The sequence below is a fragment of the Siphateles boraxobius genome, unplaced genomic scaffold (assembly GCF_051911475.1).
Source record: "Siphateles boraxobius isolate OS27281-9 unplaced genomic scaffold, OSU_SipBor_1 41, whole genome shotgun sequence".
Classification (NCBI taxonomy): Eukaryota; Metazoa; Chordata; class Actinopteri; order Cypriniformes; family Leuciscidae; genus Siphateles; species Siphateles boraxobius.
In genome coordinates, this window is record NW_027509042.1 from 40,235,001 (window position 1) to 40,247,621 (window position 12,621).

General features: G+C 36.4%; 1 protein-coding gene across 2 annotated transcripts in view; it reads right to left on the bottom strand.

Moving 5' to 3' along the window:
* Positions 1-12,621, bottom strand: part of rapgef4b (Rap guanine nucleotide exchange factor 4b) — a 41,027-nt gene that overhangs the window by 12,265 nt on the left and 16,141 nt on the right. The window contains exons 4-8 of one of the 2 annotated variants that reach the window (XM_077199689.1): positions 11,119-11,265; positions 3,101-3,173; positions 2,956-3,020; positions 1,576-1,682; positions 1,099-1,220 (exon numbers count right to left, since the gene is read on the bottom strand). In XM_077199689.1, coding sequence (XP_077055804.1) covers positions 1,099-1,220; positions 1,576-1,682; positions 2,956-3,020; positions 3,101-3,173; positions 11,119-11,265 — 514 coding nt within the window. Of the gene's footprint in view, positions 1-1,098; positions 1,221-1,575; positions 1,683-2,955; positions 3,021-3,100; positions 3,174-5,247; positions 5,478-11,118; positions 11,266-12,621 lie in introns of those variants that run through there. The other variant, XM_077199690.1, reaches the window with a different exon arrangement.

Genomic DNA, 12,621 nt, shown 5'->3' on the forward strand with positions numbered 1-12,621 from the left:
ATCGTGTTTGGTATTAAAAAAAATAGCTGAAATAAAATATAAATATTACATAAAAAAACATTAAATGGCAACTAACTGAAATAAGTTGAAGTACAAAAATTACTAAAACTAAAATAAATAAAAAATAAAGCTAAATAGAAATATTAGAAAAAATAAAAATGACAAAAGCAGATAATGACTAAAACAGACTAATATTAAAATGAAAGATAAAAATATACAAATAAATTCTAATGCAAAATATTAATAAATAATATGGTAGTATATAAACACTACTAAAACAACACTGGTTAAAATAATATTACAGATAAAATATTTAAAATTTACATTTCAATCAGAGAAAAGAAAATGAAGAAACATTCAACATAGCAGGAATGACCCAGCTAAAAGGTAGGGTAGGCAATGTTTTTCATAAACACTCTTCACATCCTGATAGCAATCAATAATAGAAGTGGTCTGAATATATATATATATATATATATGTATATAAGTACATATATCTTTTTTGGAAGTCTAAGGGCAAAAAAATGTTTATCCAATCATAGCATTCGGTCCAAACATCACATGTCATCAGCGTTTTCCGTAAGGCTATGCAGAAGTGTAGACAGTCACCGGGCACCAAACAAACAGCAGCCGCCGTTACAGTTACAGTTCCTCCAGAACCAAAACAACAAGCTTATTCTGTGTTCACACAGTGTCATAACCGTAATTATCAGACGGCAACCCGTGACGTTCTACCCGAAGCAGTTCAGATTTAGGTATTTCTATGTCAACATTATCAACGCAGAAATTAATCTGCAGCACTCAGGTGGTACAACTAGAGCTCTGTAAGTTGTTTACATGTATTATTATTGTAATGTTATGTGCTTTGAGACATGAGGTAATTTAACACAATCTCTCGTAACGCTTTCGTTTGCTCCCTGCTGTCTGTGTTCATGTGTTCGGGAGGAGCCTCGACTCTGGAGACGCTCTGAAGTGAGGTTGGGATCTCATGCTTTCAAAGCTATCTTGCTATTACTAGCCTCTCCGAAACTGCCTACCCTACCTTTAACCTGGCTGTCACAACAGCAAATGATACAGGTGTACGTGTTTGTTGTGTACCGTGATTCAGGACCCCTTCCTCCAGGAACACCTGCCACATTCCCACAGCGTGAGCTCGACTGTGAACACATGAGCTCTGCTGAAGCAGCCAGTCGACCAGCTCCGTGCCGATACAACACTGCCTGCAAACACACACACACACACACACACACACACACACACACACACACACACACACACACACACACACACACACACACACACACACACACACACACACACACACACACACACACACACACACACACACACAGGTCATGCAGAGCACACAGAGCAGTGTATTCTGCATATATACTATGGCATAAATGAATAAATATTGCAAATGATATGCCATATAACATTTGTCATAGGCAACACACACACACACACACACACACACACACACACACACACACACACACACACACACACACACACACACACACACACACACACACACACACACACACACACACACACACACACACACACACACACCTGTAGGTTTTCAGATGATATTTTCTATCTCTGATCATGTGGGGAGCTCTGGCCAGTATAGCGTTACGTAAGAGTTTTTCTGCCCTCAAAATGTTTTCTGATGGGACCTGAAACAAAATCCGGAACAGAGAGAGAGGAAGTTGAGAGTGAGGCACAGAAAACACTCATGCACAGCCTAATTACAGCACAAAACACATTCATTGAGATCTAATAACGGCACTCAATTTGCAAGTGTAGATGACAAAAGATCTTTTTCAAAAGATTTTTAAATTTAATTAAAACCCTCTAAGTGTGGCAGTCAAAAACTGACAGAAATGTTTTGTTTTATTTCAACTAATTGAATATACTATATTTTAGTTTAAAAATGTTTTTTATTTAATATTTTGTATTTTTAAGGGATTTTATGGTACTAAATTATATTTACCGGTATGCTGTAGTTATAATCCATTTATTCACTTTTTGAGCATAGACCTGAAAATTAAATTTCCAACTTAAACTGTCATAAATCTTGAATGCTTTAGAGTACAGTCTGAAGTTTGAACTCTTTTTAAAGACGACAAAAGTGAAAGTAAAAAATGTAACGTTTATTGTTATGAAAAATGCATAATAAACACACAAATACTATTTTCAATTTTTATATGAAACATATATTTTCAAAAACATGTTTTACTCTAAAACTGCAAGAAAATCAAAGCCATAAATTTAAAGTTATGTTCCAAATTTGAGCTTGATATTTCATGATATGAAATGAGCTTTCAGAAAGATTTTGTTTGGCCGCAGTACCAAAAGTTTTCACTAGATGAAATTAGTCTCCCATTCATTTCCAATGCGCTCATTTTTGACCGCGAGGAGCACAAATGTGACAATCTTTTTTCAGAACCATTTAACCTTTTCGAATCATGTCCATGATTTTTTGTGTGTGTGTTCACATAGCAAGTGCCAAAACCTTTACCAAGTTTGTACCATTCCGATGAAATAAAACATTCTGAAAAAAAAACTAAAGGTACACTTTTTCGTTCACAAAAATTGACTGAAGAACAAAAGTGGGAAAATTAGCATAAAACTGAGGTGACGACAGTCTGCGGTCATAAGTTATGTGGATGGAAATGAGAATTACTGGCAAATGAATCATCAAAAATGTTCACTCTCAGGAAAGATCGGCAGATCAATTAAATAAGTATTTATTTGATTGATTTTTATTGTCCAAAGTACAGTGGCAGTAATCAACATAGACACTGCAGGCACATCACTATACCAGCGAATGCAAATATTAATTTGACCAGACAACAACTGAACAAAAAATAAAATAAAAACAAAACTGATTTTTATAACCTGTTAAAATGTAAAGGTGATGAATGGGAACATGTAGGACAATCCTACCTTATTCAGGTTTTTTGACATAAAATTGATAGGGTCGCTGTTTAGATTCTCTTTGTCTGCCATTCCTGCATCAAACAAAGACATTTCTGAGAAATCATCATTGATGTCTCGTGTGAGTGTGTATGTTTACGTGTGTGAAACTCACTGTCATTTGTAGCCCCACTGTCCATCACTCCGTACGGCGGAGCGAGAAGCCCAGCCATGCACTGCCTGTATTTCTGCAACATAAAGAATAACACAATGAAAATGTATCACAACCCCCCGATACCTCAAAGCTGTACTGAGTCATTTTCATACAGGTGAAATGACTGCCTTTACATCATTAAAGTGAAAAGCTCTATAGTAAGAATGCTGAGCTCCACCAATCAGATTGAAGCCTTTTGTGGCTTGGCAGTGATCACTATGAATATTCAGATGTTTTCATTATTTTTCTTTCCATATCGCCATGGTGACGAGGTGACACATGCAGCCGAGGCAATGTATGACACACTGATACCGGCGCAAACTCACCTAGAGTTCAAACACACACACACACACACACACACACACACACACACACACACACACACACACACACACACACACACACACACACACACACACACACACACACAATAAACTCAATCTAAATTAAATTCACTGCTTTATGATTAAAATGAAAGAAAAAAAAACTTGTTCACCAATGGGTTCAAAAAATTAACTAGATTCAAGAGATACTCTTCATTATATGTCTTTTTCAGTTGTCACCCACATTATAAAGTAAGAATTTATCAAGATGAGTACACTTTCACATTAATTTTAAGGAGACATTTTAGAAATAAAGGTATTAGAAATGAATATTAGATAGATATTAGAAATAAAGGTTTGTAAAATCACAATCACACACACTATCGTTTAAACATTTGGGGTAATATTATTTTAATGTTTTTGAAAGAAGTCTCTTATGTTCACCAAGGTTGCATTTATTTGACAAAAATTCAGTAAAAACAGGAATAATGTGAAAAGTAATTACCCTTTAAAATAACGGATTACTATTTTAATATATTGAATGTAAAATGTAATTTATTCCTTTGATGCAAAGTTGAATTTTAAGCATCATTACTCAAGAAACATTTCATATTATTATTAATGTTGAAAACCTGCCTAATATATTTGTTGATAATTCATAATTTATTTAAAATATAAATCTTTATATTATAAATATCTGTCCTGACACTTTGATCAAAAAAAAAAAATAATAATATCATGACCCCAAATTTTAAACAGTATTGTAAATACTAATAGCTAATAGAATATATTTATTAACTATAAATATTTAAAAGCATCCAAAAGTACAAAATTTTTCTTCCATTGAGTAAAACGGACAGTGTCCATAGGACATTCTTTCTGTATGATAAAGTGAGCTGAATGTCTAGTGTTAAAGAATCGCAGAGGCTTACAACTGCAGATTACAGCAGATGGTTTCCTTTGGCCACTGATTTGAAGTCTTCAAACAGGCTTTGTTCAAATCACACAAATGCACTTTGTATATCCTGCTTCCTTCCTGTTTCCTGAAGCTTACACAAAAGCTAACTTTTGCTTAACTTCTTCCATCCCCCAGACTCGCAGACAAACACAAACACACACACACACACACACACACACACACACACACACACACACACACACACACACACACACACACACACACACACACACACACACACACACACACACACACACACACACACACACACACAAATAACACGTTGTTCTTTCCAGCTGGCTGTCTTCACATAGGTTTAGTAATTCAGCTAGGATCGTGCAGTTAACAGCATATAAGCACACAGAACAAGTGTGTACTTCCCCCCCCAAGGGCCCGGTCAGGCGGTGCCCCCTGCAGCCTGGCACAGGACTGACCCAGAGAGACAGAAACCCCTCAACATTCAACGCACATCCTCAGCTTTCAGCAGATGATATTCACCTCACATTGCCACACAAGAACAGGCCCTCTTTATCATAAATAATACATTCTGAAAACGCATTAAAAATCAGATGTAGGCAAGGCACGCAGGAAGAGAACGTGCATAAAAAAGCAGAACCATGTATCAATTAGCACCAGTAAGAATCAATACCACTGGTGAAAAAGACCTCTGACATCATTAACCTCAAAAACCACAGTAATATTGATGCGGCTCTGAACCCAGTGCTAGTACTAATATATTGTTTTTAAGTGTGGTTTCTTGATCATAAACTACGAAAATAGCAACAAATCCTTTTGCATGTGGCATAATTGAAGCCAACTGGACTCACCCTAAGAGTTTGTGTAGTGTAGTCCGACAGAGAATCCCACAGGGACGAGATGCTTGTCTGCTTCCTAAACCCTGCCAACTTCCCAGCATTATCCAGGAAAACCCAGAATGCCTCCTCTCTGCTTTTCAGTCAGATGTACAGACATCAAATCAAACACACACATCCAAATGCTCCACTTACACACGTGTGGATAATGTGATCCAGTGTCTGCTGCTCTTTGGATCTTTCTGGCCGAGAATCTGACTGGACTTCAGTCGCCGTTGCCAGGCAATAGCTATAGCCAATCAGAGAGCTGCGCTCACTCAATTCACCCTGTACCACAGCATTACACATGAGGGAGAGAGAGGGAACTATGGGCTGCTAAAAGGCTCTCAAAAGCTCATGGCTTCATCAATTATTAAGGGTATTAAATTGTATTTACACTGAACAGACAGCTGTGTGTGTGTGTGTGTGTGTGTGTGTGTGTGTGTGTGTGTGTGTGTGTGTGTGTGTGTGTGTGTGTGTGTGTGTGTGTGTGTGTGTGTGTGTGTGTGTGTGTGTGCCTGCCCTACAGCTGTAGTGAAATCACCGTTATCACATTAGTCTGTCTTTGAGGATCAGTTAGTTCAGCTCTTTTCCAGTCAGGTAGACACTAATGTGTAATCATAGATCAAGTCCAGTCCATTTGTGAGTGTAGTGTTGTTTTGGCATTATTAATATACTATTATAGTACTTTTGTTTTTATTTCCAGTTTTCATCTTTAGTTTTAGTTTAATTTTTAAAAATAAAAATGTGCTTTTATCATTTTTATTAGTTTTTAAAATATATTAATATTTAACTTTAAATTTTTATTTCAGTTTAAGGGTGTGGTCACACTTGTTTTTCAGTTCGCTTAATTCGTTTGGTCTGTACCAAAAAAAAAAAAAAAAAAAAATGTAGTCCTGGTCCACTTAGTGTTCACATTGGCATTTTAACACCACACCTAAAGATACCGAACCTGAAGGCATGTTCACATTGATGCATCTATTCCGTATATTTTTACCGTATATTTGACCAGTGGTGTAGTCCAAACCTCAGCGGTTCTCGCACGTCAAGCAAACATGCTTGAGCTTCTGCTTACTACAGCAAATGTGTGAGTTGATGAATGTTTATATGTGAATAAAAGCCTAAATTCAACCTGTTCATCATAAAAAGTGATTGTTTCTCTTCAGAAAATGTGGACTAAACCACTCAACTCTAGTGAATTAGTTTTACGATCTCTTTATGAACTTTTTGAAGCATCAAATTGGTAGTTGCGTAGCTGTCAATGGAGGAACAGAAAGCTCTCAGATTTCATCAAAAAGATCACTTAATTTGTGTTCCGGAGATGAACGAAACGTCTGGCGGTAAGCGAGCGTGTGATAATTGTCTCCTGCACGAGGCTTTAGCCATGCATGTATGAAATTATAAAAAACACTTTCATGCCATTATAGTTGAGTACGCATCGTTATCGAGGTTAGTTTGAAAGGGTTCGAAATTGTGCACCACACACATATACACAAATATATGAACTCTATCACCTTTTCCTCATTCAAACACACACACTACTCGTACACAAACAAAAACACTCTCATGAGCACTCGTCTGAATGAGAGGAGGTTTACAGAGAGAGAAAAAGAGAGGAGGATAATAGTCGAGAGAGACAGAGAGATCTTCGCCCACATTGTTCTATTGATGAGGCAGAGACTGATACATAATTCATGTTGTATGTTTGATTATTATTCAGCTGCATGTGATATATGAAACAAAAATATGGCACATATGGTCACTATCAAGCTGTGAGACACGGGTGATACTATTTACACACACAGCATTAAAGACAGAAGCCTGACAGCCTCTGTGTGTCACACACATTGAGTCACAGTCACTTCATGTTTAATGCTGAATGAAAGGATCAGAAATAATCAGCACATCAAAGTTATTACAATGCAGAACACACAGATTTTTCATGACACTATATCAGATCCTGGCTGTGCACATGTTAAGAGCCGTTGGCTTTAGGGAGCTCAGGTTCAAGTCTTGGATCATCATGTCCTGATCCCATTCCCATCTCTTACCCCATATACAGTATATACAGTATATTCTTTTACCAAGGTTTGGGGTTGGTAAAATGTTTAAATGTTTTGAAAGAAGTCTCTTCTCCTCACCTAGGCTGCTTTAATTAGATAAAAATATATATATAGTAAAAAGTAATGTTGTGAAATATTACTTTAATTTAAAATAACTCTCATCTTTGTTAATATATTTTAAAATGTAGTTTTTTCAGTGATGGTAAAGCTGAATTCTCAGCATCATTACTCCAGTCTTCAGTGTCACATGATCCATCAGAAATCATTCTAATTAAAGCTGCAAGCAGCATTTATCGGTGTTCAAGCAGTTAAGGCGGTTAAGCTGAAAAGCATCAAAAGAGATTAAGTTTTATGTAGCAAGCATTTAACCACTGACATCATAGATGGAATCGACCATGTTTTAGCATGATTTACCATGATATACCAAATTTTTTTGGTTCCGATCGGGTGAAAAACCAGGGACTAGTTCGCAAAAGAAGGTTTTGGACGAAATTCGACATAGCGGAAAATTTTTCTTGCCTAAATCGAAATTGGAGATATAAATTTTGTCCGTCTTGAGCCAAGGATCACAGTGGTGTAAAGGAGCACAGTGGTGTAAAAAGCTTGAGGCTAGGACCAACATTTGAGGAGTTATGAGCAACTTTTGGTTTCTGTAGCGCCACCTATGGGCCAATCGGGCTCATACTCTGATAGGTTGTCCCCAAATTGAGGCCTAGCATCTGGCCGAGTTTCAAGTCTCTGGGCCTTACGGTTTGGGCTGCACGATGCGTTTTAGGGGAATTTTTTTTTCCAAATAGCAATTACAATAGGTTTTCAGCACTTCGTGCTTGAACACCTAATAATAATGAGACCTTTTTGACAGTTATAGCGCCACCTATGGTCCGATCTCCATGAAACTTTGCATGCTTCTTCACCATGTTATGACACATATGCTCATCAATTTTTGTGAAGTTTTGACTTTTCGTTTACGATTTATAGGCTTTTGACTGTATTTTGCCCCGCCCCTTTTCTAAATGACCCTGTTACAGCCACCCAAATGCAAAATTGAAAATTATTTTCAATAATTATTGATCTAGAGCGTCCAGAGAATAGGCCTAGACTGGTTTGGTTCCGATCGGGCGAAAAACCAGGGACTAGTTCGCAAAAGTAGATTTTGTACAAAATTCGACATAGCGGAAATTTTTTCTTGCCTAAATCGAAATTGGAGATATACATTTTGTCCGTCTTGAGCCAAGGATCACAGTGGTGTAAAAAGCTTTTGAGGAGTTATGAGCAATTTAGTACTTTTGGTTGCTGTAGCACCACCTAGAGGCCAATCGGGGTCATACTCTGATAGGTTATTCCCAAATTGAGGCCTACCATCTGGTCGAGTTTCAAGTCTCTGGGCCTTACGGTATGGGCTGCACAATGCGTTTTAGGGGAATTTCTTTTTTCAAATAGCAATTAGAATAGGTTTTCAGCACTTCGTGCTTGAACACCTAATAAGCTGACTTGCTGCTCAAGAAACATTTCTTAATATTATCATTGTTGGAAACAGTTGTGCTTCATATTTTTGTGGAACCGTGATATATTTTTTAGATACTATGATAAAAAGTAATTTCGTTTGCACTTTATTTTACAGTATGTGCACTTACAGATGAAAATGGTAATGTTAAGGTAACAACATAGATTAAGGTTAGGTTTAGGGGTAGGTTCAGGGTTAGTACATAGTTATTACCCAGTTGTGTAATAGCATTTAATTGAAATAGAAATCTTTTTTTACATTATAAATATCTTTACCGTCACTTCTGGTCAATTTAATGAATCCTTGCTGAATGAAAGTATTAATTTCTTTCCAGTAAATAAATACATTTTGTAGAAATCTTAAACTTAAATTGAAACATATTTTCATTAATTTACGAATCACGTAAACTAAATGGTCCATCCTCTTGGTCCATTAAGATTTATACAAAATGTTTTATTAAACTCTACTTCTTTTATTCACTTAAAATTCTTAATTCATAATATGAATAATATGTAAGTATTATACAATTCAATTTGATTGAATTTTACTATTAATTAAAATGTGTAAATCTTGAAAAAAAGGCTTTAACTTTTTTTTGTGTGCATTTTATATAATTTCAGACTATGTTTCGCATGACGGAAAGATTCAAGCATGAAGACACAAAAAAAAGGACCATATTTAAGTGTCTGTGTAATGTGTTTCATATGGTCCCAAACACACTCAAAAGCTTCTGACATACTGGGAATTAACAACTACACCAAATCCATTTAAAGCAATAAATACGGATATCTTGCCTTCTTCACAACATCTCAACGCATTTATCACCGATTCTCTGCTCAGTTAATGTGACAAACTTCAAAGACCAACACATGACTCCTGAGTTGATTATTGCTGAGACCACTAGTTTACATTTACAACATAGGCCTACACACACATTCACGCACATCTAGACACTCTATAAAAGCCTGTTAAAGCCTGGGATTTGGCAAATGGCTGTGCTGAACAGCCCAGAGGAACTGGCCGAGCTGTTAACAGATCAGAGAGCGCCACCCAGTGTTTCTGATGCTCAGTGATTGGTACTGAAAAAGTGCCTTATCATAGACACAGTGGCATTGATCGAAGTGGAATATAGAGGCATACTGCTTACAGGGCTTTATGTACTGTATAAGGACTACCATGAAGAATAGTATGCAATATGCAATGGTAACCAATAGCTTGTAACAGTTTTTTTGTCAATTCACTATGGTTAGTTTGCACTTTTTGGTCCAATTTTATATATTTTTAAATGGAAATATATTAGGCAGCCTAAAGAAAATCGAAGTCAATAAATTATACAACTTACAGCATAGTATACCATTCGATTTGGCAACTGTAGCATGTGGGTATTTCATAGATAAGGGAAATGAAAAAAATAAAACAAACTAAACTTTTTCACTTTTTTTTAAAAATCATTTTTTGCTCCATGCACCTCATATGGACGGTGAGTTTTTGGCTATATTTCATGCATAAAGCACATTTCTGCAAAAATAGTATGAGTAGGATGGTTGAATGACATTCAAAATGTCCAAAATCAAAGATGCCAGTGTTAATCGTACATCGCCAAAAAAAAAGAGAAAAGATTTTCTAACTAAGTATTTTTGTTTTGTACAGATATTTAGACATTCTTATATAAATATACATTTACTTGAGAAGCAAACTGACAAGATATTACGTCTTGTTTTCTGAAAAATTTATTAAAATTAAAGTGCCCCTATTATTTTTCAGATATTAGCTTTCATGCAGTGTGTATACATGTATACAGCTGTTTGTGAATGTAAAAGGTCTGCAAAGTTCCAGAAATCAAACTGCACAAGAAAGAGTTATTGTCTCAACACGGGGAGTGCCTACATAAACTGGATCCTTTATTGAACCATTTCAGATAGTGTGAGAAATGAGGTGATACTGCAATGTATTTTATAGGAAAATAGTGTTTTTTGACCTTTTATGCATCTAAATCTATAGGAGACCACCAAAATCAGAAACCTTTAAAATAGCATAATAGGGGCACTTTAATTTCTGCCACACTTAGCCACTGAATTACATCACTTATAAACAACCTCTAAATACCCTGCCCTCCAAAGACAGGAAACCCGCTGTGAGAAAAACACATGCGGGCCACGGTCAGATTCTTTTTTGCATTTTAGAGAGCCATTTCTGTTCTGCCTGTCAACCAGTAGGGGTATTTAATCACTAATAGCAGCTGTAATGAAAACATTGAGCAACACTTGCACACAAACAAACCTCCCACAGGGTTTTGAACTCTCTCTGTTCGATGCGCAGAAGTTCGCTGTTCTCTCGGCTGACAATCGTGGCATGTCGAGGAGTATTATCCAGAATTGACTCCCCAAATGCTGTTCCCACTCCCAGAGTACAGATCGTTACAGCATCCTACAGAAAAAGGAGAAGTATTAAGAAGAGTAGAAGACAAAAAGAGGGAGAGAGACGGTGATAACATTTTTGCAAGGTTATTATAAAGATCTTAAAGGAGAAATTCACCCAAAATGAAACATTGCCACGATTAATTCACCCTCGCGTAGTTCCAAATCTGTATGGCTTTGGTGAATAGAAATTAAGTAAATATTAACTTAAATTCAAAGCTCCACTCAGCCCTTATTCATTGTAATTGCATTGAAAATCATTTTCATTTTTGGGTGAACTATTGCTTTAATGACTCTCCTTATTCATGTAATTTATGTAAATGTATGCACACTGTAAGGGAATGTGCTCAATGAGGTTTAAAGATATTGTTGCACATAACAAATGATCCGAGATTAGAAGACACAAGCGCGCACACTCATTTAACATACAAGCATACATTTCTTTTTTGCACCGTCTTGCGGAAACATTCATTTGATCAGAGCAGTGTGATAATAACATATTGCCTGAAGGATCACTACATAAAACTGGAGCAACACAAACTCCTAATATTGCATCAATGAAAGTGTTCTCACATGCACATACCACACACACACACACACACAGTCAGCTCTGTGCAGGAGATTCATTGCTGCAGGGCAACATCCTTGTGAGAAAGTGTGAAAGAGAAGCATAACCTGATGCCTTGTGTCAGTTCCTCCCACAATTGTGAATGTAATCAGGCAAGTACAACCCAGAATGCATTACATATGAATGCTATGATGCCTACAGGCTTAGAGGGGAAACTTTTATTCAGAGGTTGCTCAATCATAGCTCAGGAGAATTAATGTTCTCATTTAATGTTCAGGAGTTCTCATTTTTTGTTTTAAGCTCATCAAAAGTGAGACTGACAGTTAACAGGTCAAGTAACTTTACCAAAATTCCTAAGGAGAAATAAAAATAGAAACAAATCTGATCCATACTGTCAGAAAGTATACAAATTAATATGGGTAGAATAGCTCAGACATTTTGAAAGAATCGATGAGACATGTTTGATTTCATGTATACCTGACTGCACAAAATCATTGGACAGATTCATTGCTGAGATTTCTTCTCATGCAAAGAGATTTTAGCATACAGCAGTCTACTGGGATTTTAGCATACAATACTGTTCGAAAGTTTGAGGTCAGTCCTTTATTTCTATTATTTTAATAAATTACTATTCTTTTATTCAGGAAGAACACATTAAAGGGGCTATATGAAAGCCTCTTCATTCCCTCTTCGATTTTTAATGCCAACGTTTTAAATGCTTGTAACGAAACTTAAAAAAAGAGACATTCCCCGACTTTGTTGCCTATGGAAGCCTGTGGACCTATGCTATTTGATCTT